At 44.1% G+C, this 22,694-nt stretch overlaps 1 protein-coding gene across 1 annotated transcript; it reads right to left on the bottom strand.

Annotated features, from left to right (window-relative positions):
• Nucleotides 1-14,331: 14,331 nt before the first annotated feature.
• Nucleotides 14,332-22,453, bottom strand: H3-3A (H3.3 histone A). The gene is made up of 4 exons (XM_082833843.1): nucleotides 22,364-22,453; nucleotides 20,673-20,823; nucleotides 19,342-19,495; nucleotides 14,332-14,986 (listed from the first exon to the last, which is right to left on the bottom strand). The coding sequence occupies exons 2-4, from the start codon at nucleotides 20,798-20,800 to the stop codon at nucleotides 14,858-14,860; spliced, it is 411 nt and encodes a 136-aa protein (XP_082689969.1). The 5' UTR covers nucleotides 20,801-20,823; nucleotides 22,364-22,453; the 3' UTR covers nucleotides 14,332-14,857.
• Nucleotides 22,454-22,694: the final 241 nt, after the last annotated feature.

The raw sequence follows: 22,694 nt of genomic DNA, 5'->3' as shown, positions 1-22,694 counted from the left end.
CTGCTTTGGATCAAAGAAGTCACCTCATGTCAGAAGAAGAGCAGCAAAGGGCGGATGCCTGTGGAATTAACCAGTTTAATCACATACCCTATCACTCAGAAGCAGCTGACCTAATAGAAAGGTGGGATGACCGACTGATGACCTAGTTACGGTGCCTGTTGGGAATCACCACTCTGAAGGGATGGGGTTCTGTCTCACAGGTCTCACAGGCCACAGTGGATGCTTTGAGTCAGAGACCATCACGTGGCGCTGTTTGTCCCACAGCCACGACAGCTGGGCCTGGGAATCAGGGTGAGAGTGGCTCCGCTTGCTTTTTTTTTTTTTTGCGGTACGCGGGCCTCTCACTGTTGTGGCCTCTCCCGTTGCGGAGCACAGGCTCCGGACGCGCAGGCCCGGTGGCCATGGCTCACGGGCCCAGCCGCTCCGCGGCATGTGGGATCTTCCCGGACCGGGGCACGAACCCGTGTCCCCTGCATCGGCAGGCGGACTCTCAACCACTGCGCCACCAGGGAAGCCCTCCTCTTGCTTTTACCACATCTAACACTCCACTCGTGGTCCCAATTTCTGTATCAGTCAAGGGCCAGTCAGGAGACGGAAGCCACAGTAGTTTTTTTTAACAGAGAAAATTTAATATAAAGAACTGTTCATTAACACGACATTGTAAATCAACTCTACTTCAACAAAATAAAGTTTTAAAAAAAGAACTGTTAAGTAGGTAAACATTTAACTAGTAAGTGAAAGAGTAAAAAGAAAGCTTTAAGGTATCGCAAAGGGAGTAACTGCAGGAAGCAGCCACCGCTCTAGAGCTGGGAGAATCTAAGTGGTCAGAATGATGAAAACAGAAACTCACACGAGAGGCCCGGAGCTGACACACGGACCTCAGAGAAGGGGGTACTGCTCGGCTGGTGCTAGCATCTCTGAGCTGGGAAGAAGGGCCCTGTGGGTCTGGAACCCAATCTTCTGAGGAGGGGGTGTTGTCCAAATAGTGCTGAGATCTCCGGTAGGTGAGGGGGCCGGGGGGTTGCGGTGGTACATGATGAGGAGAAACTCTGCAAACTGGGTTGAGCCGCTGCCACAGGAAAGAACTGCTATTGCTGGGCTGAAGAACTGAGACCGGGGTGATGCCCCCACAAACTGGAAGCAGATGGAAAGCCCACAGGAAGCCTCCGGGAAGAAGTCAGTCCCCTTTGCCCCCTCTAGGCTGGCAGTCTCCTGCCCTGCTCCCCGGTGCGGTCTACAGGCGAGCCAGCGGGAAAGCAGAGGTGCTGCCCCACACTGTAAAGTGGAAATGGCGCAGGGCAACCCAAGGGGTTGGGGTGCGTTGGTCATTCCCGTTTGGAAGACCCTGCTTACTAAACCTGTGGCTGGGTCCATGTTTGTCCTTATACGCTTCCCAAAACCTAACAAAGGTTTCATCCATTTCTTAATTATCTAAATTTCTCCTTCTACCAAGATTGAAGTCAAGACCTGTCTTATAATTCTGATTCTGCCCCTCAATAGCTGTGTGATTGGTGCCCGTCATTTCATAAGTCTGAGCTTCAGTTTCCATATCTCTAAAATAGGGAAAACAATACTTATTCCTCAGGGTTGCTCTGACGACATGAGAATGAGAGCTTAGCATAGTGCTTGGCTCATGGTGAAGAAGACATACAAGAACATCTCTTCATCCTGAATAGGAAGCCGAATATCTCCCTTTAAATTGTTTGTCAACCATTCTCAACATTAAGTTCCAGGGTCCTAGAACTCTTGGGTTAATCCATCGTTCTTTATTTCCCAAGAGCAGGCTACTGGGAGACTTCCACAGTGTCCCCACCACTCAACCAGCAGATGGAAGGGAGGGAGGCTCTGGGGAGATCCCAGGTGGCACCTACCTGAAATCCCCAGGAGTGGAGGTGGCATCCTCTCTCTGGGTGTGCCCTTTCCTTAGAAAATTATTCCCCTGCTGTGCTGAGGACTGTCTTATTTTATTTTATTTTTATTTATTTATTTTTGGCTGTGTTGGGTCTTCGTTTCTGTGTGAGGGCTTCCTCTAGTTGCGGCGAGCGGGGGCCACTCTTCATCGCGGTGCGCGGGCCTCTCACTGTCGCGGCCTCTCTTGTTGCGGAGCACGGGCTCCAGAGGCGCAGGCTTAGTAGTTGTGGCTCACGGACCTAGTTGCTCCGCGGCATGTGGGATCTTCCCAGACCAGGGCTCGAACCCGTGTCCCCTGCATTGGCAGGCAGATTCTCAACCACTGCGCCACCAGGGAAGCCCCTGAGGACTGTTTTGACCTGCTCTTTCTCTCAGACTCATTGCCAAGTGCTTGATTCTGTGAGGTGGGAGGAAATAGTCCTGTTAAAACCTCTGGGCAGGACCTGGGGTGGTACAGAGGCAAAGCTCTGTTGAAGTGGTATTCGTGCTGGGGTCCCCTCCCCAGGTCGCCCCAGGCCTCCTCCCCAGCAAGTGCGAAAAGCTGAGCTGGGCCGTTAAGGCACCCTTGGGAGACAGCCCCCATCCCAGGACCCTTCTACATTTGGTGTCCCCAAGATGACTCCTCCAGGACTTAGGATTCCCTCTCCCCCAGGGGCAGCTCCTCAGGCCTTGCCCCGACCTCATAACTGATCACTTTGCGATAATCGCACATGACTGATTCCTAAGTAAAATCCCATCCTAAAGCCTCCCCGATTGCCTCTCCTGACCTGTATAAATCTTGCTTATCCTCGAGGGCACAGGGAACGCTGACCTGGACGACCGCCCCCCACCCCCGCTTCCCTCAGCACTGGCTCCCCTCTCCTGAGTGTCCCCTAAGGATTCGCTTTCTCCGGACTGGGAACTGCCTGGTCATCCTTTCTCCTAGCTCCCAGCGGGGCGGCTGAATCAAAGACCGAAGCTCCGGGTAAAAAAAAACCTTAATCCGGAGCACTGGGAATCGGGCCGGTCCGGGCGAGCCAGGGAAGCGGCCTCCTCCGCCACAGGGGAGGCTGGGGCGCAGTGACTGCGCCTCGGAAGCCTGCGGCGTCCTGGCGTTTTCTCCGACAGCCCTGCTTCCTGATCAGTTTCAGCCAGGTCCAGGTGGGTTAAAGGCTGAAGCCCACCTTCGAGGGGCAGAAGGAGGCGGCTGCCGGAGACAACCGCGGGAGCGGCGGGACCAGTAACTCCTGCTCCCCGGGAGCCGCGGCAAGAATAAACGCAGTTTACATCCTCATGGCTTCTCCGTTCATAAATGTTACATTTTCATCCACAGTTTTCATCTGAGACAGCTGAGCACTAACCAGCTTTGTTTTCCCAAAACGCCAAGTGTAACCCCTCGGCGGGACGCGCGGCGTCTTCGGGGCCGCAGCTGCAGCTCGCGGGCCTCCAGATGGCCACGGGAGCGGGCCGGGGGCGGGGAGGCCCTGAGCTCGGAGCCGTGCGGGCCGCCGGCCCCTCGTCGCGGGAAGGGACCCCAAACCTGAGGGCCGGGAGAAGCTGCGGGGACAGCGAGCCCGGGCCCTGACCCGCGAGGAGGCTGAGGTCTGGGAAGCAGGCCTCATCGTGGGCGCGTGTGGCCCTCGCAGGGACGGCAGGGGGCATCCAGGATCTTCCCTCCTGGGGGTGCGGGCGGGGAGTGGGCTGCAAAGCGCTAGCTCACCTTCCGGAGCTCCAGAAGAGCATCAGGCGCGGAGGGGCGTGGTCTAGGAGGGGCGTGGACTTGGAGGGGGCGTGTCGGGATTCCGAGGGGCGTGGTCTGGATGGGGCGGCCTCCAGTGACAGCGGACGAAGGCGGCGGTGCTGCCCGCCGGCCTGGCGTTAGTTTGGAAAGGGCTGGAAAGATCAGCTAGGCGTCGTAGGAAGGTCCCTCAGGCGCTGGACAGTGGGTGGGGAGGGAGAGATCGCAGGGAGAGAGCCCAGGTCAGGAGGCGATTTCAGAAAAGTGCGGAAAAGGAAAAGCCCTCAGTAGGGCAACAACAGGGGCAAGGAGCGAAAGGGGTGGACTCGAGAGGCGAAAGGCGTGGAGGACTGGCCTCCCAACGTGAGGTAGACGGGGTGTGGGCGGCGAAGGGCAGGGAGGAGTCTGAGCGCTCGGTTCTCGAGGCCCCGTCCGTGCCCCGTCCCCCGCTGGCTGCTCCCGAGGGCGGGCTGGCAGCGGCAGCCTTTTCCGCACCCGATTCCCCGAGACTGGGCAGCGCTCCTTCGGAATCCGTCCTTGGCAGCCGCCGCTTCGGGCGCTGAGAGCCGCGAGTCGCGCAGGAAGTGCAGGAAGGACCCCTATGCACGGCCCTCTGCTGACCAGTCTGGAGCCAGCGCGGTCGCCTCGGCTCAGCTGGCCGTGAAGCCACCGAGTTACCCAACACGCTGTTGGGCCCCACCGGGGCTAAGCCCGGGCCTGGGACGTCTTGAGGGTGCCCGAGGCTGGTGACAGGAGTCCTGGCCACCTCTCTCTCTCCCCACTCCATCTCGCTCCCCTACACTTGGAATCAGAACTGCTTATTTCAAGTCCAAATGTGATGATGATAACCAATTAAATCTGTGCGTTGATCACTCACTGTGTGTGCGTTCTGGCTCTGTGCTAAGCATTTTTTCATGCTTTTTCTCATAAATTCCCCTCCTCTCCTACCTTTCGTCATTTTGGCTAGCACCACCTGTACTATTATTTACTTATTATAATTTTTAATCCACTCAAAATGTAAAGAGGTGCTATCTGAAATCCCAGGTTTGATGCACAATGTTTATTTTACTAGTTCATAAACTATATATATATATTTATTTATTTAAAATGTTCACTCATGGGAGGGAGTTCCCCAGAGGTCCAGTGATTAAGACTGCGCTAAGAACTGCACGGGGTGGAAGTTCGATCCCTGGTCTGGTAAATAAGACCCCACATGCCCCGCGGCGCGGCCAAAAAAAAAAAAAAAATCTCTCATAAGCCACATGAAATCACCTCATGTCCCACCAGTGGTCCCTGTTTTTTGGACTGGTAAACTGAGGCTCATGGAGGTTAAGTGCCCCGCCCACGGTTGTGGCATTGGCCAAGCTACTGCCCTACTTAACTCCTGAAACTGCCCTCAAACCAGACACAGGCGACTACAAAAGGATACAACCTGGAGCGGTCCAAACAGAAGGATTCTCACAAAGGGGAACCACAAACACAGGGATGTGTCCAAGACACTAGGGCTGGGCAGGGATGGGAAGTTGGGGATACTCAGCCTCACTTCTCCCATCTCTGAAATGGAGATAGTAACAGTCTCCTTCCTGAGGTCCTTGTGAGAACTGAGATAAAACAGAGTGTTTAGTACAGTGCTTGGCTTGGCACATAGCAAGCCCTCAATAAATCCCTCCTGTTGCTATAAAAAGTTGGGTAAGGAGCTCTGAAGCCATGCTTGTGAGTGAGTGGCTCCTCTGCCAGAATATCTAAGATTCCACAAACTCTGTTCCCCTTAGGCTACCACTGTAAGCGGTTTGGTGCCTATCTTTCCAGACCTTTCCTATGCATATGCGTGTAGTCTCTGGTTATATATAATGTGTACATACACACACGATTTACAAGTGATTTGCGGTTTTGTTGCTGTTTTTGTTGTTAGACTCATAGAAAGAAAAATGCTACACTTGTTGCACAGCTTTCTTTTTTATTTAACAGTATAGCTTGGAAACCTTTCCACGTCAGCATGTATAGGTCTCTGCCTCATTCTTTTCAATGGCTATATAGTATCTCTTTCTTTCTTTTTAAAAAAATGTGTTTATTTATGTGGTTGCATCAGGTCTTAGTTGCAGCAGGCGGGCTCCTTTGTTGTGGCATGTGAATTTTTTTAGTTGTGACAAGCATGTGGGATCTAGTTCCCTGACCAGGGATCGAACCTGGGCCCCCTGCATTGGGAGCACAGAGTATTATCCACTGCACCACCAGGGAAGTCCCAGCTACATAGTATTTATTTATTTATTTATTTTTTGCTGTACATGGGCCTCTCACTGTTGTGGCCTCTCCCGTTGCGGAGCACAGGCTCCAGATGCACAGGCTCAGCGGCCATGGCTCACGGGCCCAGCCGCTCCGCGGCATGTGGGATCTTCCTGGACCGGGGCATGAACCCGTGTCCCCTGCATCGGCAGGCGGACACTCAACCACTGCGCCGCCAGGGAAGCCCTCATTATAAATTTTAACTAATTATTAATGTATAGAAATTATATTGACTTTTTAAAAACGAGTATAATTGACTTACCACATTAAATTAGTTTCAGGTGTATAACATAGTGACTCAATGTTTTTATACATTACAAAATGATCACCACTATTGACTTTTGTATATTTTATTACCTACCATCTTACTGAGATCTCATTAAAACCAATAATTTTGTAATTGAGACTCTTGGGCTTCCAAGATAAATATTATTTGTTAATAATAACAATTTTATAATAAACATATCAGTGAATATTTATTGAGCATTTACTATGTGCCAGGAACGTTCCAAGCAGTTGACATGTTTTAATACATATAATCCTCACAACCCCAATAGCACAAACATACAAAACACACAACAGCAAACAAATATTCTATCTCTCCCATTCTACAGGAAACAAAAACAAAAACACTGAGCTACCCTTTCCTCTTCATTTACTTTCCATTTCCCTTTATTTTAAGCAAATTCCTGGAGTTACCAATTCATTTCTTCTAATTCTTTTTAAAAACATTTCCAACTGATTGTTTTGAAAATTTTAAGCCTATAGAAAAGTTGAAAGAATGGCACAATGTAAATTTACCAATTGTTATTTTACCATATTTGTTTTATCTTTTTCTCTATATATGTTTTCTTTTTTTAATTGAAGTATAGTTGATTTACAATGCTGTGTTAATTTCTGCTGTATGGCAGACTCAGTTATACATATATATACTTTTTTGAATATTCTTTTCCATTATGGTTTATCCCACGACATTGAATATAGTTCCCTGTGCTATACAGTAGGACATCATTGTCTATCCATTCTATATGTAATAGTTTGCATCTACTAACCCCAAACTCCCAACCTATCCCTCCCCCACCTTCCCCTCTATATATTTTGGATTAAGCTGCAGCTGTTATGACTCTTCACTCCTTCAGCACGAGTGAAGAACAAGTACATTCTCCTCTATAACCTTAATACCATTATCATACACTAAAGAAATTTGAAATTGATGTATTATTTAACATATATTCCATACTGAAATTTGCCCAACTGTCCCCAAAGTTTCTTTTTAACTTTTTTTTTAATCCAGGATCCAATGAAGGATTGATTAACATGCAATTAATTGTCATGTCTCTTAAGTCACCTTTAATCTGAAACAGTTCCCCGGCCTTGTTTTGGTTTGTGAAATTGACATTTTTGAAGAGCCTAGGCCAGTTGTTTTGTAGTATGTCTCACACTTTGGATTTAGCTGGTTGTTTCCTCATGATTATATACAGATTGAACATTTGGGGTAAACGTTTGGGTAATGTTGTGTCCTTAGTGTTTTACATCAGGGGTTTATAATGTCAGTTTGTCTCATTATTGACAATGCGAAGTGTGATCATTTTGCTTAAAGCCCCAGTCTCTCTTGAATCCACTCTAATCAGGTTTTGTTCCCTCGATTTCACCAACATGGTTCTTATCAAGATCACCAATTACCTCCACGTTGCCAAATCCAATGGTCAACTCTCAGACCTCCCTCTTCCTGACACAGCAGTAGTATTTGTCACAGAGACCACTCCTCTTCCTTGGAGTACTTGCTTCTTCGGGCTTACAGACATCACGGACGCCTGGCTTTCTCCTATCTGCCCGCTCGTCTCAGCCTCCTTCGGAGTGCTCCCTTGCTCCCTAAACTCTGAATGTTGAGTCCCTGAGTGCTTGGACCTCTTCTCTAATTTCTACCTACACCCACTCCCTTGGTGATCTCATCCAGCTTCCTGGCTTTTAGACCATACATTTACTGATGACTTCTGGATTTCTGTCTCCAGCCCAAACCTCTCTCTTAAACCCCAGGCTCGTATTCAACAATCTACTTGAAATCTCCACTAAAGTCTAATAAGCGTCTCAATCTTAACATGTCCATAACTAAGGGCCTTATATTCCCCTCCAACCTGCCCCGACATGTCCCTGTCTCAAGCAAGAGCAACTTCATTGTTGCTGTTGCTCAGGCCAAAAACATTGGCACCGGGCTTCCCTGGTGGCGCAGTGGTTGAGAGTCCGCCTGCCCATGCAGGGGACGCGGCTTCGTGCCCCGGTCCGGGAAGATCCCACATGCCGCGGAGCGGCTGGGCCCGTGAGCCATGGCCGCTGAGCCTGCGCGTCCGGAGCCTGTGCTCCGCAACGGGAGAGGCCACAACAGTGAGAGGCCCGCGTACCGCAAAAAACAAAAACTAAAAACCTTGGCACCATTAACTCCTCTCTTTCTCATGCCCACACCCATTAGCAAGTCCCAGCCATCCTACCTTTCAAAAATAGCCAGCATGCCACTTCTCACCACCTCCACTGCCATCACTCAAGTCCAAGCCGCAATATCATGTCACATTTAGGTTACTGCCAGTAGCTTCCTAAGGGGTTTTCCTTCTTGCTCTACCTTTATTCTCCTCATTTTCCACACAGCAGTTGGAGTGATTTTGTTAAAACTTAAGTCACACCATATTAGTCTTCTGCTTAAAACTTTCCCGAGGCATCTCCTCTCACTCGGCGTCCTTACTAGGACCTCTAAGTCCTGCAGGATCTGGTCCCCATTGCATCTCTGATTTCTCTCCTACTCTGCTCACTTCCTCCACTGCACCCATTCCTGTCCCCCTGTGGTTCCTGAACACACCAGGCTTGCCCCCAGCAGGACCCCCAGTAGGGCCTGGAATATTCTTCTCTCACATCTGTGTGGCTTGCTCTCTCATTTTCTTTAGGGCTTTACTCCAAAGACACCTCAGTGATGCCTGCCTGGCCTAACTCCCAACACCCACTTCCCTTGTATCACAACACCTTTTACCCATGTTACTTTTTCTCTTTAGCACGTACCGCTATCTAATAAACGATGTACAGTCGTCCCTCCGTGTCTGTGGGGGATTGGTTCTGGGACCCGCCTCGCATACCAAAATCTGCCGATGCTCAAGTCCCATAGTGGGCGCTCCGTATTTGCAGATGCGGAACCCGGGGAAATCGAGGGCTCACTGCATATTTATTGAAAAAAAATCCACCTGTAAGTGGACCTGCACAGTTCAAGCCTGTGTTGTTGAAGGGCACGAGCTTGAACTCTGTGGGTCCAAGGATACGCGGATTTTTTTCACTAAATACATCCTACAGTACCACACGATCAGTGGTGGTTGATTCCCTGGATGCGGAACCACGGCCGTGGAGGGGCCAACTATGGGACTTGAGCGTCCGAGATTTTGGTATCTGCAGTGGGTCCTGTAACCAATCCCAGGGGATTCGGGGGAACAACTGTATTTTACTTCTTTATCCTTTAAGGATTATCCTTGTCTATTTCCCTCACTAGAATGTAGCTCCATGAGGACAGAGAACTTTAACTTTGTTTTGTTCACTTCACTATTCCTTCAACAGTGCCTGGCACATGGAATACTGTGCCTGGCTCCATAAATACTGAATGAACAAGGCATCGGGTGGACCTGAACTACCCCCCGCACTGCTGGTCTTGCACAGTCTTATTTCCCTGACCAGGGATCAAACCAAGGCCACGGCAGTGAAAGCCCGGAGTCCTAACCACTGGACAGCCAGGAAAGTCCCAGAGCTGGAACTCAGCTATGAAGCTATACTGCAAATAATTATTTCCTTTAAAAAAATACATTTTCTCGTTGACTAGAACTTTCCAAAGAATGTTTAGTGATAATGGTGAAAAAAGTACTCATAATGACTTTAAGAGAATGCCTCTTAACCTATGGTTTCACCACTAGTTATGTACTTGCTGATTCAACTGACTTTGTCGTGATAAGGGTGTTACCTAAATCCTATTTCACTTAGACACCTACGCTTAATGGCATAAGAATGATAACTATTCAGCAGGGTTTTAATAGAAAATGCGTACTACTTAGAAAGATAGGAAGTTGGAGGCATTTTTCTCTACAACTTTGCAAGAAACAATATGTATGCTGACTTGATTTACCGGAATTTAAAATTCTAGCCCAGCATTTACTGAATATTATGTGCCAAGCCTCACGTTTTCACTTAATCTTCAAAACAATAAATCAGTTACTATATTTTAAGGTTATACAAGCTTAATGTTAAAATCTGAAGGACAGCAAGACATTCATTCTAGCATGAATGCAACTGATTTTTATTTAGGTTTACTATGTTTACTATGTACCAGCACTGGGGCTACATTCTAGTAGGGATAGAGTCAGGAAAAATGTAATGTAATTTCAGATTTTGATAAATAAGGAAATAAAGCCAAGGGATGTGACAAAGGGTATGTGGGCAGAGGGTTTGGCTACAGCTTAATAAGCAAGTGGTGGAAAGAGAAGATTGACAGGGCCAGATCACGCAGGGCCTGCCTCATGAGCCTGTTTAGATGTTACTCTGTGAGCAGTGGGAAGTCACTAGATATTTTTAAGTGCGGAAATGATCTGAAATGATTTATGTTTTAGAAACATTCTCTGGGGGCTGTGTGAAGAGGCCGGAGGGAATGAGTGGATGAATGCAGACTGATTTAAGTTATGGCAATAGTCCATAACTTAGCTGCTGATAGCAGCTCGGACTAGGATGGTAGAAGGAGTAAGTAAGTGCAAAGTTTTGGATGCACTTTCGGAGAAAGTTAACAGGATTTAATGGAGGTGAGGAAGAGGGAGGAATCAAGGGGGTAGCTCAAGACTGAGCAGGTGGTGAGCAGCATGTTTTCAAATGAAGAGTTTTCTTGTAATTTCTATAATCTGTCCCTCTCATTCCCAATTTTGTCTCCTCTGGCCCCCATTTGTTTCTACTGTCAAGACTTTCCTTAACTTCTAGTGCCCCCGACAAACTAACTGCTCTTATTTGTATGTCTCACACTTAGAGCATGGGAATTAGAGAGCAAGGCCTTGGATTTAGTCTACCGGGAAACAAATTCCATCCCCTCTATTTATGGTGCGATCTTGGGCAAGTTTCACCTGTAGAATAGGGTATATAATAGCACCCACCTTACAGAGTTGTTGAGAATTTACATTGGAGCAGCTTTATACCTTTACATACTCAGCATCTAGCAGATCCTCGATATATTCAAATGTGCAAAGTTGATTTCCTCTCAAATTCTAGGCTGTCAAGATGAGGAGGGCAAGAGCTTGGACATTGTTCAAGCACTAACCCACCTGACGATATTTCGCCAAGAGAAGATTTCCTCCCCTCGTTTGCCTAAGAGAATGACATTTCCAAATTCCTTCCTAGAAGTTCTTCCAGCATTCCCTGATTTCCCTAAAACCTTATCTAAAGTTTTTTATCTTACCACATGAGTTCATAGGGTTTTTCATCCGTAAATTTGTCTTAGACTTTAGGAATATTTTCTGGAAACTTTTACGTATTAATCAGCTATTTTCATAAGATACTTCATATTCAAAAGCTGGTTACCACCTTGTTACAGATGTTAAAAACTGAACTTAATAACGAGTGGTGAGTTTAGCTATGGTCCCCACATATCACTTTGGGCCCAACTCTAATTCACTATAGATTTTTCCTAGGTAAATTCTCATGTAGCCAACTCCAAAGCATAGCAGGTAAGAGGATTTTCAGCCCAGGAGGTTAATAAGCATCAATGGGAGTGGCAGATCACACTCATATCTAAGTCAAAGAATAACCCTGACCTCAAAATTATGAATATTGTTTAGACCCTAGTCAAATAGGAATAATCCTCCCAAATTTCATTGCCTCTTTAGTTAAGTAGGAAAGAGTTACCTACCTTATAGGAACAAGAGAATACAATGTCAAGTATTAACAGACCATGGTATACTGAGACAAGCTCAGTACATTGACCAGACATCTGTGTACCTGCTTTGAGTGCCAAGTTCATCTATTTTGTATCAAACATACTTCAATTGGCTCTTGGTAGCTTATACTGCAGTGAACATATGCTCCTGCCAGTACTCCAAGTAATACTAGTGCCTGCCTGTAGAAGCCTAAACAAACGATCACACTAAAACTAGGATACCACGTCAACAAATTAGAAACAGGCTCTCAAAAAATCTTACATTTCTCACAGTGATTTTATAATGACCTAAAATCTAAAAATGAAGTTAGTGCTAAAAAGGAGCTTAACATCAATGTTTATGTTTATAAGCCCAATGTTATATCTTATTGACATGAATCTGTTCTTAGCCCATTGATTAATACATCTCAGTTCACTTCCAGAGCAGCTTCACTCATATGCTACAACTAATGTCAGAGTTCCCTGTGCTATACTGTAGGTTCTTATTAGTTATCTATTTTATACGGAGTATCAATAGTGTATATATGTCAATCCCAATCTCCCAGTTCATCCCACCCCCCTTCCCCCTTGGTATCCGTACATTTGTTCTCTACATCTGTGTCTCTATTTCTGCTTTGTAAATAAGATCGTCTATACCAATTTTTTCAGATTCCACATATATGCGTTAGTATACAATATTTGTTTTTCTCTTTCTGACTTACTTCACTTTGTATGACAGCCTCTAGGTCCATCCACGTCTCTACAAATGACCCAATTTCGTTCCTTTTTATGGCTAATATTCCATTGAATATATGTGCCACATCTGCTTTATCCATTCCTGTGTTGGTGGACATTTAGGTTGTTTCCATGTCCTGGCTGTTGTAAACGGTGCAAGGAACACTGGGGGAGCATGTGTCTGTTTTTGTTTTGAATTTTTGTTTTTAATTAATAAATTTTCAGCTGCATTGGGTCTTTGTTGCTGCGCATGGGCTTTTCTCTAGTTGCAGCAAGCAGGGACTACTCTTTGTTGTGGTGCGTGGGCTTCTCATTGCAGCGGCTTCTCTTGTGGAGCACGGGCTCTAGGCACACAGGCTCTAGAGCGCAGGCTTAGTAGTTGTGGCGCACGGGCTTTGTTGCTCCGCGGCATGTGGGATCTTCCCCAACCAGGGTTCGAACCAATGTCCCAGTCAGGTGGATTCTTAGCCACTGCGCCACCAGGGAAGCCCCCTTGTTTTGAACTTTATTTTTTACACAGCAAGTTCTTGTTAGTTATCTGGTTTATACCTATTAGTGTATATATGTCAATCCCAATCTCCCATTCATCACACCACCACCCCCTCCCCACCTGCTTTCCCCCCTTGGTGTCCATACTTGTTCTCTACATCTGTGTCTCTATTTCTACCTTGCAAACCAGTTCATCTGTACCATTTTTCTAGATTCCACATATATGTGTTAACATACGGTTTTCCTCTTTCTGACTTACTCTGTATGACAGTCTCTAGGTCCATCCATGTCTCTACAAATGACCCAATTTTGTTCCTTTTTGTGGCTGAGTAATATTCTGTTGTGCATATGTACATCTTCTTTATCCATTCGTCTGTCCATGGGCATTTAGGTTGTTTCCATGATCCGGCTATTGTAAACAGTGCTGCAATGAACATTGTGGTACATGACTCTTTTTGAATTACGGTTTTCTCAGGGTATGTGTCCAGTAGTGGGATTGCTGGGCCATATGGTAATTCTACTTTTAGTTTTTTTAAGGCACCTCCACAGTGTTCTCCATAGTGGCTGTATCAATTTACATTCCCACCAACAGTGCAAGAGGGTTCCCTTTTCGCCACACCCTCTCCAGCACTTGTTTGTAGACAACTTTTTAATGATGGCCTTTCTGACTGGTGTGATACCTCATTGTAGTTTTGATTTGCATTTCTCTAATAAGAAATGTTGTAAGTCTTAAAAGGTTCACCATCCTCATTTCACATTAATCACCCCAATGCTAAATAAAACACAGTGCTAAGAATGAACTATAGGTGCTTGATTAATAACTTCAGGGTTAATATACAATATCTTAAAATAGCCAGCTCTCTGATGCACTAATTTTTGAACTGAAGACTGTTACATCTGCAGTTAAATTACCATTATATATTCAAAGTTTAATAACAGATTATGTTTATATATGTACTTTCACTACTTACACAGATTTAACTATTTTCATGTGATTCTGCTGGCCAGCTAGGTTTGGGAACTGCTGGTTAAAAGTACACATATCCGTAGTCAAGCTCTGGTTTTGGAAAATAGAAATACCATCTTCAAATTTTTAAAAATTTGAGGAAAGCCAGTAGCTCCAGTTTCCTTCCCATACAAAGCTTATACTTTCCTCCTCTCTCAACAGTTTCAGATAAAAAGTGACAAAACACTTGATACTAAAATTATTCTGAATATGGAAATTTCAAGTAAGTTAATTGTACAGATAAGGTTGATAGTAAAGACCAAAAGCAGGTATAGTTTAATGTATTTTAATAGCAAACTTACAGGAACAGCACAGAAGACAGACAACATTAAAAACATGTACTTGCATATAGGACAACTCAGTTAGAAAAGTATAGTGAATGGATGGAATCTACTGTATGATAAAAATGCTACAAACACCATTTAGTTGCAGTCAATAAGAAATTTACTTGTTTTAAAAAAATCCAAATGCTGGCATTGTCCAGAAAAATTTAACAGGTTTATTTATAATTGTTATAAAGTTGAACTGCTGAAACTTGTTCACTGAAACATTTTGACTTGCATTAATGCTTTATGTCCCCACATTTATATTAAAAATTCACACACAAATGAAAATGGAAAAACTGCCAATACCTGATTTCTGTCCCCCATTTTTCCACCTGCAATCATATACTTAGGTACCTTTTGACCCCACGGGGAAAAAAAAAAAAAATCTAACGTTCAGAACTACCAATAACAGGAAGAGATTTTTTTTTTTTTTTTTTTTTTTTAAAGAATGAAATGTTTCCCATCATAGTGGATTCTTAAGCACGTTCTCCACGTATGCGGCGTGCTAGCTGGATGTCTTTTGGCATAATCGTTACACGTTTGGCATGGATAGCACACAGGTTGGTGTCTTCAAAAAGGCCAACCAGATAGGCCTCACTTGCCTCCTACAACAGGAATAAAGAAAAAAATATTATCAATAGTTAAGTTACATCTGTATCAGTTAAAAAGATGAGGTTTTTGAGCCCTTTAAAAACCTACTTCAGAAGATGTTGACTATTTTACCAAATGCTTACATTTTAATATCTGTGCAACGAGGCTGAAAGGCAGCTTATGAAAGTGAAAACTCAAGCCTTTATCAAATAATACAAGTCAACTAATTTCACTACTAAAAAAGTTTAATTTTTTTAATGTTATATGTGATTTTTAGTAAACTGAAATGTGTCTTGAGTAAAGCAAAAAATCCAACTTAAATTCTAACATTCATTCTCATCCTAAGATAAATGGAATCATGTATCTAATCCAAAGTAATATACTCTCCTACCCTGCTGTGTCCTCCTTTTTCTGAATCTTACTCACACTTCATTATATCTGTTTGACCACTGGTTTCCATCATATGGTCCTCATCTACCTTTCCTTTAACACCTCAGTTTTACCACTAGAGTGCTATTGGGTCCCAGAACACACCAGATTTGTGTCTTACTTACATACATTGACCTACTTTGCTGAGATATGCCCCCATGCCCCCCACTAACTGTACCTTCCTCTATGCACCCCTATCTGTAATGGCATTTTTGCTACCTCCCAGCATTAACATTGATCCCCCTGGTTTTTCTCATGATATTCTTAAGACTTTTCTGAAGGCATCTTCTTATCCCTACTTTCACTTAAAAACTGGTAGCTACATGAATCATTCACCAACACTTGGCATGTAAAGAGGAAAAAACGGGAGCTTCTACTTATAATTAACTCTTAAATTGTTAGCACATCTTACAGCTGTCTGAAAAGCTGAAGAATCCTTTCGTCTAGGTTAAAACATCTGCTTACTCATTTTGAAATGAACCTACTGTTTTACCAGTCATCAGTCCAACTGTTTCAGCGGATTAGGAACACACTAAATGAAAGACGATATTTGGCTTCTCTATAAGCAAGTTATTTCTCTGTCTGAGATATATTTAGGGGAAAAAACCAGATTTTTGTAATTGCTATTTTTGTCCTAATTAAAAAAATTATATCCATTTTGGAAACTCTGGGTAATAAAACTAAAAGGGAAATACACAGAATACTTGAGCAATTCAAGCCCCACAATACTACATAACACACAAGATACAGAGATGGGAAGAACCAGTTTTGCTTTTTACAAACATTTTGACTTTGCCAATAAAACTTGAGATTCTGCTTTTAAAAGAACTAACACAGCAACAATTAATTCAAATGGTTTACGTTATTCCATCTTATGAAAAAAATTATTCCCTACATTTACATCTTCATTCTTTTTAGCCTAATCTCTCTCTTCCATAAAAATCTGTTTCACCTAAAGTTTACTATCCCTACATGTCTTTCTGCAGCATTTGTTATCAAGAGCTAAGTCTTATTTACCTCCTCTTTATGGACTACCTAAGATTATTCCATGAAGGAGAAAGCAAACACTCCTCCTGCCCCTGGTTCCCAGGTGCAGGTAACTTTGAACTCCTAATTCCTTGGCAATCATAATGGCCTTGTACACTAGCCATCTTTTAATGCCCTTAAATTACTTAACAGAGATCTCTAACCCTAACTGAAATTTGCATCTTTTCCTTTTTTTTCTTGGCCAGGATATGTGGCTGCGGGACAGTTCCCTGACCAAGGATTGAATGCAGCTCCTCAGCTATGAAAGCACGGAGTCCTAACCGCTGGACCACAAGGGAATTCCCGAAATTTGCATCTTTTCTATGCAATTAGTTCCGTGTATCTTACCTATTCCAAAGAATATATTAAAAGCGAAAGTCCTTAATGTTCGGGGATTAATTCTTGGGATACTCTAGAAATAGGTAAAAAATTTAGGAAACACAGCATACTGTAGCCTACCTACTCTTACGGGTTCGCACCACACATCAGATACTAGGACTGAAGTTCCTCAAGAAAGAAACTAGTTTCTTTTTTGTTTCACCCAGCGTATCTCAGGATTATGCAAATCTAGAAGGCTTCTGCAAAACACAGCACTATGAGCTGCTATATGGACAAGCCAACAGGTCCTGCAATTCTGAGACCATTTAAGAGTGGAATAATGATCTACTGGCTCCCCTAGTACGACTCAAATGTGGCATGTAGCAGCTGGGCCTCTCACTGCCATCTTACAACCTGGCTATAGGTTTTATAGAGTTGTGTCTGGTCAGCTCTGGGAGAAGAGTCAATACTCATAGGGAATTTAACCATGACTCATATATTTCTAATTCTATTGCTAGTGTCTCAAAGTCTCCTAAACATTAAGGCTATGATGGGAATTAAAGACTGACACATTAATTTATAGCCCAGTGAACGTAATTTTGATAACAGCAAAAGAAAAAGTATCTTATAACTGGAAGAAAATATTAATTTACAACATTTTGAGTATATTCAATATCTGACTCTTCCACCACTTCAAACCACCAATGTCCATTTTTAACATGATACCTCAGTTCAAACTCTCAGATATTAGGGGCAAAGTCTAAATTTCAAGTTAGCAAATTCTTGATTATCTATGGCAAACCTAGACTAAATTCTCTCCCATCCTCACTGGACTACCTCCCCTCCTCATTTAGTTGTATTAGAAAAGTTGTAAACTGTGTAATTCTAGAGGCAAAAATAGTGACTTTTGGAATTCTATTTCAACTGCTCTCTTCTATTGCCCTATTTCCATTAGCAAATTCTCCATCTCTATATCTTTAAGAGAACTGATGTATAAAAAAAGCAACACAAAACAAAATAAACTTCTAACAAAGATTACTCTTTCAATAAAGAGCTACCTAATGCAAGAGTACTACAGGCAGCAGAATTGAACATTTTGCTCAAAACCAATACAACCACATTTACTGACAATTATAAAACACACACCTTAATAACAGCAATGTGGAAGTTTAGACATGAATTTTAAAAAACAATAGTCTTTTACTCAGACTGTTTAGTAATCAATTTACAAAGCTCTATCATTGACACTTAAGCTCAACAATGTTGGACTTTCAAGTACAGTGTGTTCTTCAAGCATAGCCCTGCTAACTCTAACTACAAAACAAAATTGGCAGCTTTAGATCAATGCTTGAGAATATCAATAATATTTCTACATTTAAAATTAGTGGGGAAAATGTGATTAGCAATTATAGTAATAAACAAAATGTGATCTAAAGATAGTCAATGATTAAAACAGAAAATAAGGGTTTTAAATAACAGCACTGGAAGATTTTAGTAGTTTGAAATTTCAGTAATTTCAATTCATTGAGAATTTAATGGATGCCTACTCCTGGAATTTACCAATCAAATGAAGTTCAGACTAACCATAGAAACAGCTCAACCAATTACACTTCAGGGTAGAATCCACCTATCAAATCTTCCTCACACATAAAGGAAAAGCTTGGCAACAGCAGCCTTGAAAAATCCTCCAATGGAGTGTATGTAGATTCTGGACCCTCCCCCAAAAGAGATTCCGATTCAGGTCTGTGGAGGTGCCTAGCAATCTGCAATTTTAATCACCTCTAACCCCACGCTCTGAAGGAGGTGGCAGTCTTACCATACTCTGAGTTACAACGAACGCCAAACTCGTTAACATTATAGGTTACTTAAGTGATTGATGTTAATTATACCCACATACCTATTCAAATATCTTACCTGTGGGCATTTCAAGTTTTAATCTTGGCACAAACCACCAGTATTTCAAATAGATAACCACAGCTAAAACAGTACTTCTCAAAGTTCTGACACACTGGAGCTAAGAATAAATTCACTATGTTTCCCATTTAAGTGGAAATCCATACATAATCCCCTTTAGCAAACTACAAGTCTTCCAATTTCTCTTTACAAGCCTGGTATCTTTTTCTCCTTATCGTCAACCTAATCCTAACTACCACTCATGCTTCTTTTACCTCAATGCACAGTTCTTTTATGCTGCCTGTTCCCATCCCAGATATTATGTTCTCTCCACTTGCAACTGCCTCTTCAGGCCCAGGAAGCCATTTATTCTAACATTCTTTTTATATCAGTCACTGTTTGAAACTAATTACCAATTACCTTTAGCCCCATGACTTCCTGATGTCCTGCAGCAACTGTAAGCCAAACCAGAAGGTTCTTTTCCCCTTTAAACACTGCAACGTCTAAAATTTTAAAATCCTATGTCTGCTTGTATGACCTTGAGCAACTTAACCTTTCTGACATCTTAACAGTGAAATAGATAAGACCTACCTCATCCGCTCGTGATGATTAAATTTAACAAGCATATGCAAAGATTTAGAATTGTTCTTGGTACAAAGCAGGAACGGCCAACTCTTAGAGCCTTTCCCACCCGCCATTTTACCTGCAAAGCACCAATAGCTGCACTCTGGAAGCGCAGATCTGTTTTGAAGTCCTGAGCAATTTCCCGCACCAGACGCTGGAAGGGAAGTTTGCGAATCAGAAGTTCAGTGGACTTCTGATAACGTCTAATTTCACGGAGTGCCACGGTACCAGGCCTTTAAAACAAAACACAATAAAGACATGGTTACCAAATACATAAAAAACATAAAAGAGTGGTCATCAGCTTTAAAAAGACGCAGTCACTTTTCACAAAATAAATCACCCAACTATTCTTCAGCTTCTGTATCAAATTTCACTTATTAATTTATGACCCGAATATTCAAGTCTGTTAAGAGTAACACAACAATCCTTTAAAGCAAAAAGCATGATATTAAAGTAGATTCCTGGCAGGGGGGGTTTAATCAAAGTCCCCTTATTTTCTTCCTCTTTAACATATATATCACTAACTTGTTATAATTACAACTTGGGAAAGTACTAGGTCACAAATAAAGAGGTCAAAATTGTTCAGACTCTTCTCAATTTGGCAGCACTCTCCTTCTTCCCACTGGCACCCCCAATTCTTCTAAAAGACCTACCAGCACAACCCAATGAGCTTCCTTTAAAAAATACACTTATGGCATTTAAGTTTGATTTCCCAGAATACCTTTGAACACTGCACATCCCTCATGAATGATTAAATGTGAATACTCTTTTATGGTGTATCTTCTATATGGAAGTTTTCTTTCTTTCTTTCTTTTTAAAACTAATTTTAAGCAAGAAATTTACCTCAATTCTGACTTATTTCTTCCACTTTTATTTTAGGCTAACTAAAATCATTTGCAGAAGGCACCTAAATACAGACAACTTCTGCCCTCTAATGGCAGATGCCCTTAACAACACTGCTCAGGGTAGTTCAAAACTGTGCTAACAGAAGGAAATAAACCAATTCAAGTAAATGAAGGACTTACCTAAAACAAAATGACCCCCAATCTTGATTAAATTACTTTACCAAGAGAAAGAGTATCCTCAAAAATGTATTTACTATTTAAAAAATATACAATACACCTAACAGCTAAATAAAATGTTACCCTATCCCATTAACGTTATTAATGATACAACCTCTCCTCTGGGCTATGGGCAAGATCATGGCTTCAAAATTAAACATGTTCCCAATAAAACCTAACACTAAATTATATATATATATATTTTAAAGTATTAGTAAATATTAAAAAGAAAAATTATTAGTTTCTCTAAAGCAAAAAGTATAATTATACATCTTTTTATTAAATTATATAGATACTGCTTCGGGAGATAGGCTTTGTCCCATTTTTTTCCCTCCTCTTGTTTTAATACCTGTAACGATGAGGTTTCTTCACCCCTCCAGTAGAGGGCGCACTCTTGCGAGCGGCTTTCGTAGCCAGTTGCTTCCTCGGTGCTTTACCACCGGTCGATTTGCGGGCAGTCTGCTTTGTACGAGCCATGGTATAAAGACCTCCTTACTTACCTACCAGCATCAAAACACAAAAATCACCATATGCAACTAACAAACATACAAGTTTTCCTGCCATTACCACCGCTCCCCCCCCAAAAAATCTGGAAATTATGATCAGTATAAAAAAATAATGTCTGTAATGTTACATAATTTTAAAGTGTGCAGATTACGTCTACCACCCAAATATGACTTCCTGAAACAAACTGTAGTACTAGAAAATTGTTAGCGTTAACACCAATCATCTCTCAAAAATGCCAAATCTGAGCGATAAACGGCAAAACAAAAAGACCCCTGACAGCCTTCACTTCAGTTTCTTTAATTAAAGTAGAAATTAGAAATGTCTGTAAATATTCGATCCACTAACAAGTCAAAAGAACGAAGCCACAAACCACAGAAAGGTCGAGTCAAATTACAGCAAAAAAGGTTTTGGTCACCCCCCCGCCGCCCCCCCCTTTACGTCTGGCAGTTGATAGACTGCTGTAAATATCTGAAAACATTCCTGCTTCTGCATCTCTACAGTTCTGTTGACAAAAAGGCGTCTCAAAAAACAAGAGAGGAACAACAGCTACCACCAGCGAGCATTCTACAAAGCACCGTCCTGGCGTCCAGTCCTCAGAAGCTTCGCAGTGAAATTAAAAAAAAAAAGTGCCCCGCACCCAGGCTTTAATTAACGCACGGGACCGGCCGACCAGTCCACCCCAAGCACCACATAAACTTTTGGTTTCGCCTCCTCCGGCCCCTCGGCACAGGGTCCCCCAGCCTGCCCGCCTCGCTCCCAGCGTCTCGCGCAGGCACAAACTCGGCTCCCAGACCAGAACAAAATGGAAACAATCGCAAAACGTATCCGATTCCCTACCAAAGAGACAAAACACCAAATCGCTCGAAAATAGCCCGATCCCCTGCCACGTGCCGCCCTCCAAAATGCAAAAGTTTTTTTTGTGCATTTCAAATGCATCAAGTTTCCGCTTCTCTAAAAAAGGAGAAAAAAATTTTTCTCTTTAAAAAATTTTCCTCCTTTTTCAAATGGGGAAGAGAGAAACGGGGGAAAAAATATGGTCGGTGACCAGAGAAGAGAGACAAGATGGTGAAGCTTAGCAACAACTGTGGGGAGGCAGCAAAAAGCGAGTTACCCCAGGGTGGGAAGCAGCGGCGATTTCCACCCTTTTCCCGCTCGAAAACTGGGGTCCGGGGTCCGGGGGCGGTAGTTAAGAGGCCCGCGCGGGTCGTGGTGAAGGTCTGGGGTCCCGGGAAGGGGCGGCGGGCGGGATTTCACCGAAGAAAGAGGAGCCAGGGGCGCGGGGAGGGAGAGCAGGCTCGGCGACGCGGCGGTTGCTGCTGTTGGGCTGAGGCGGCGAGAGACTGGGGAGCCGCCGGAGCCGCCGTCGCCTGAGGGGTGAGGGAAACTCGCTCCTCACCTCCATTTCTGGGCCAAAAAGTTTGTGGGCCAAGCCGGAGGGACCCTGGGTCCCCTCACCGCACCGCCGGGGCCCGGCCCGGGGTTGACGGCAAGCGGGGCTCGGTTCCGGGGAAGCGGGCAGACGGGGAAACTTACCCCCCTTCTCCTTCGGCTGGAGCTCAGCGAGCTAGAGGCGGCGCTGGCGTCGGAGAGCGACAGCGGCGCGGCGGCGGCAGCGAACACAATTGAAAGATGGCTGACACCGAGGCTATCCCCCAACACACGCCGCCCCGCCCCCGCGCCGCGCGCCAACCAATCACACACAATGGAGGGAAGGCTCGGCCCCGCCCCCGCCCCTCGCTCGCGCCCCGCCTCCGCCCCTCCCCCCGCGCGCCCGTTCGCTGGCGCGCGCTCGCCCCTCCCCCGCGCGCCGCCCGCTCACTCCTCCCGGCCGCCTCGCGCAGTGTGTGTACAAACACAAAAGACA

Source organism: Leucopleurus acutus (assembly GCF_964270905.1).
Source record: "Leucopleurus acutus genome assembly, chromosome: 2".
NCBI lineage: Eukaryota > Metazoa > Chordata > Mammalia > Artiodactyla > Delphinidae > Leucopleurus > Leucopleurus acutus.
Note: the sequence above shows the minus strand (reverse complement) of the source record. Positions and strands in the feature narration are given on the sequence as shown.

Bases quoted from the DNA above. Each gene is read 5' to 3' on its own strand.
- H3-3A (XM_082833843.1), bottom strand. From the start codon at position 20,800: ATGGCTCGTACAAAGCAGACTGCCCGCAAATCGACCGGTGGTAAAGCA. The intron at 19,496-20,672 runs GTATTAAAACAA...TTTGTTTTAAAG, and splicing joins AAGAAACCTCATCGTTACAG to GCCTGGTACCGTGGCACTCC. The intron at 14,987-19,341 runs GTAAAATGGCGG...TTCCTGTTGTAG, and splicing joins CAGCTATTGGTGCTTTGCAG to GAGGCAAGTGAGGCCTATCT.